General features: G+C 35.1%; 1 protein-coding gene across 1 annotated transcript; it reads left to right on the top strand.

Annotated features, from left to right (window-relative positions):
* The first annotated feature begins 40 nt into the window (after positions 1-40).
* LOC9300397 (transcription factor MYB102) lies at positions 41-1,923 on the top strand. Its single transcript, XM_002865984.2, has 3 exons — positions 41-441; positions 634-763; positions 1,101-1,923. The coding sequence occupies exons 1-3, from the start codon at positions 309-311 to the stop codon at positions 1,798-1,800; spliced, it is 963 nt and encodes a 320-aa protein (XP_002866030.1). The 5' UTR covers positions 41-308; the 3' UTR covers positions 1,801-1,923.
* The last annotated feature ends 323 nt before the right edge of the window (positions 1,924-2,246 follow it).

Raw genomic sequence — 2,246 nt, 5'->3', positions numbered from 1 at the left:
AGAGTGACGTCGGGACTTTAAAACTACTAGCTAGAAAGCAAAATTTACTCTTTTGTTTTGTCAACATAATAAGCTTTTTTTTCTACTTCTTTTTAATTTGTCTCCGTATTTCATCAAGAAAAGACACGTATTTAGATAGATGATTGGAAGGGCGGTACCAAATCTCCTTGACTTGACTTTGCATGTACCATATATATGTATATTTGTATATACATAATTCATGAAAAAACCAAATTTTCTCTGTAATCAAGTTCTCAAAGCTATTAGCTTCTCTCTCTAGCTCTCTCACATATAACATTTGAAAAGAGATGGGAAAATCCTCAAGTTCGGAGGAAAGTGAAGTGAAGAAAGGGCCATGGACTCCGGAGGAAGACGAGAAGCTCGTCGGCTATATTCAAACGCACGGTCCCGGAAAATGGCGAACCCTTCCCAAGAACGCCGGTAAATTCCTACCCTAACGCATGCATATATATGAGCACAAATAGCTACAATTTGTTTTCTTGCGTTTTGTTTTACGTTTATGTTTAAAATTTACTAATAATGGTTATCATGCTATATCATGTAAATGTCAACATTAGTATTATATCCAAACAATCATGGTTCTTATTCTAGTTTTGTGTGAATCTTGAAAAGGGTTAAAAAGGTGCGGAAAGAGTTGTAGATTGCGATGGACGAATTATCTAAGACCCGATATCAAGAGAGGAGAGTTCTCTCTTCAAGAGGAAGAAACCATCATTCAACTTCATCGTCTTCTTGGAAACAAGTTAGTCTCTCTTCAATTTTTCTTTTCTTCATCTAGTGTATAATTGTTTACATGTATGATTAACTTACGAAAAAAATGACCTAGTTTTCCACTACTACACCTACTTCATTGGACTTCCATGTCTTTACATTTTTCTTATAATATTACTTCCATATTTTATTTTATTCAACTTAAAAGACAAGAACATAAGCACTATACCAAGGTCAAATGTCTAAAGCTAAGCTTACAATCTTCAACTCTTTACACAGCTATTATCTTAGCAAGTCAAAACTTATACTTCTCTTTTTTTTTTTTTTTTTTAACTTAAAATCTAACTCGATTTTTTTTTCTTCGATAGATGGTCCGCAATTGCCATTCACTTGCCGGGAAGAACAGATAATGAAATCAAAAACTATTGGAACACTCATATAAAAAAGAAACTCTTACGAATGGGGATTGATCCGGTGACTCATTGTCCCCGAATCAATCTTCTCCAGCTCTCTTCGTTTCTCACCTCATCATTGTTTAAATCTATGTCACAACCGATGAATACTCCATTTGATCTCACTACTTCAAGTATTAATCCTGATATCTTGAATCACCTCACTGCCTCTCTCAACAACGTTCAGACCGAATCATACCAACCAAACCAACAGCTTCAAAACGACCTAAACAATGATCAAACCACTTTCACCGGTTTGCTCAACTCATCAACACCACCGGTTCAATGGCAAAACAATGGAGAATACTTGGGAGATTATCTCAGTTATAACGGTTCAGGTGATCCATCTATGAACCAAGTCCCTCAAACCGGAAACTACTCATCGGCCGCATTTGTATCCGATCAAATTAACGACGGTGAAAATTTTAAGGCCGGATGGAATTTCAGCTCATCAATGCTACATGGAACTTCGTCAAGCAGCTCGACACCGTTGGATTCGTCTTCCAATTTTTATGTCAATGGTGGAAGCGAAGATGATAGAGAGAGTTACGGTAGCGACATGTTGATGTTTCATCATCATCATGATCAGAATAATAATGCTTTGAATCTATCATAATGTCTTATTTATTTTGCTTCTTGATTTTATTTGTTTTTATTTTTATTTTTATGAGGGTTTGTAATTGTGTTACATACTTTGTACTATAAGAGCTTAGTCTATTATTATCTTGACTCTGTTATGTTTTTTCTTCCACTTTTTTTTTTTTTAAAAAATTCGAAGAGGTTTCCATTTGTTTACACTTAAAAGGTCACAAAACCTTATAGAACCTAAGAGGATAACAGCTAGTGTACCTTATCTTGGCATTGTTCTACTACTAATTGTTTTTCTACTTCGAAGAACATTCCATTAGTCTACTCTCAAAAGGTCATAAGATGGTTGATACGTGTGTCAATGTGTTACGTACATACTTGGCAACTTAAGAGTCAAGTGTAATCTCAATCTTGGCAATTCCTGTGCATTTTCTTCCACTAAATGCCCTTTTTTTCCCATTCGAATAACTTTCC

Source organism: Arabidopsis lyrata, assembly GCF_000004255.2.
Source record: "Arabidopsis lyrata subsp. lyrata unplaced genomic scaffold ARALYscaffold_8, whole genome shotgun sequence".
NCBI lineage: Eukaryota > Viridiplantae > Streptophyta > Magnoliopsida > Brassicales > Brassicaceae > Arabidopsis > Arabidopsis lyrata.
Note: the sequence above shows the minus strand (reverse complement) of the source record. Positions and strands in the feature narration are given on the sequence as shown.

Coding starts and splice junctions, on each gene's coding strand:
- LOC9300397 (XM_002865984.2), top strand. CDS start 309: ATGGGAAAATCCTCAAGTTCGGAGGAAAGTGAAGTGAAGAAAGGGCCA. Junction 442..633: donor AACCCTTCCCAAGAACGCCG/GTAAATTCCTAC, acceptor AATCTTGAAAAG/GGTTAAAAAGGTGCGGAAAG. Junction 764..1,100: donor CATCGTCTTCTTGGAAACAA/GTTAGTCTCTCT, acceptor TTTCTTCGATAG/ATGGTCCGCAATTGCCATTC.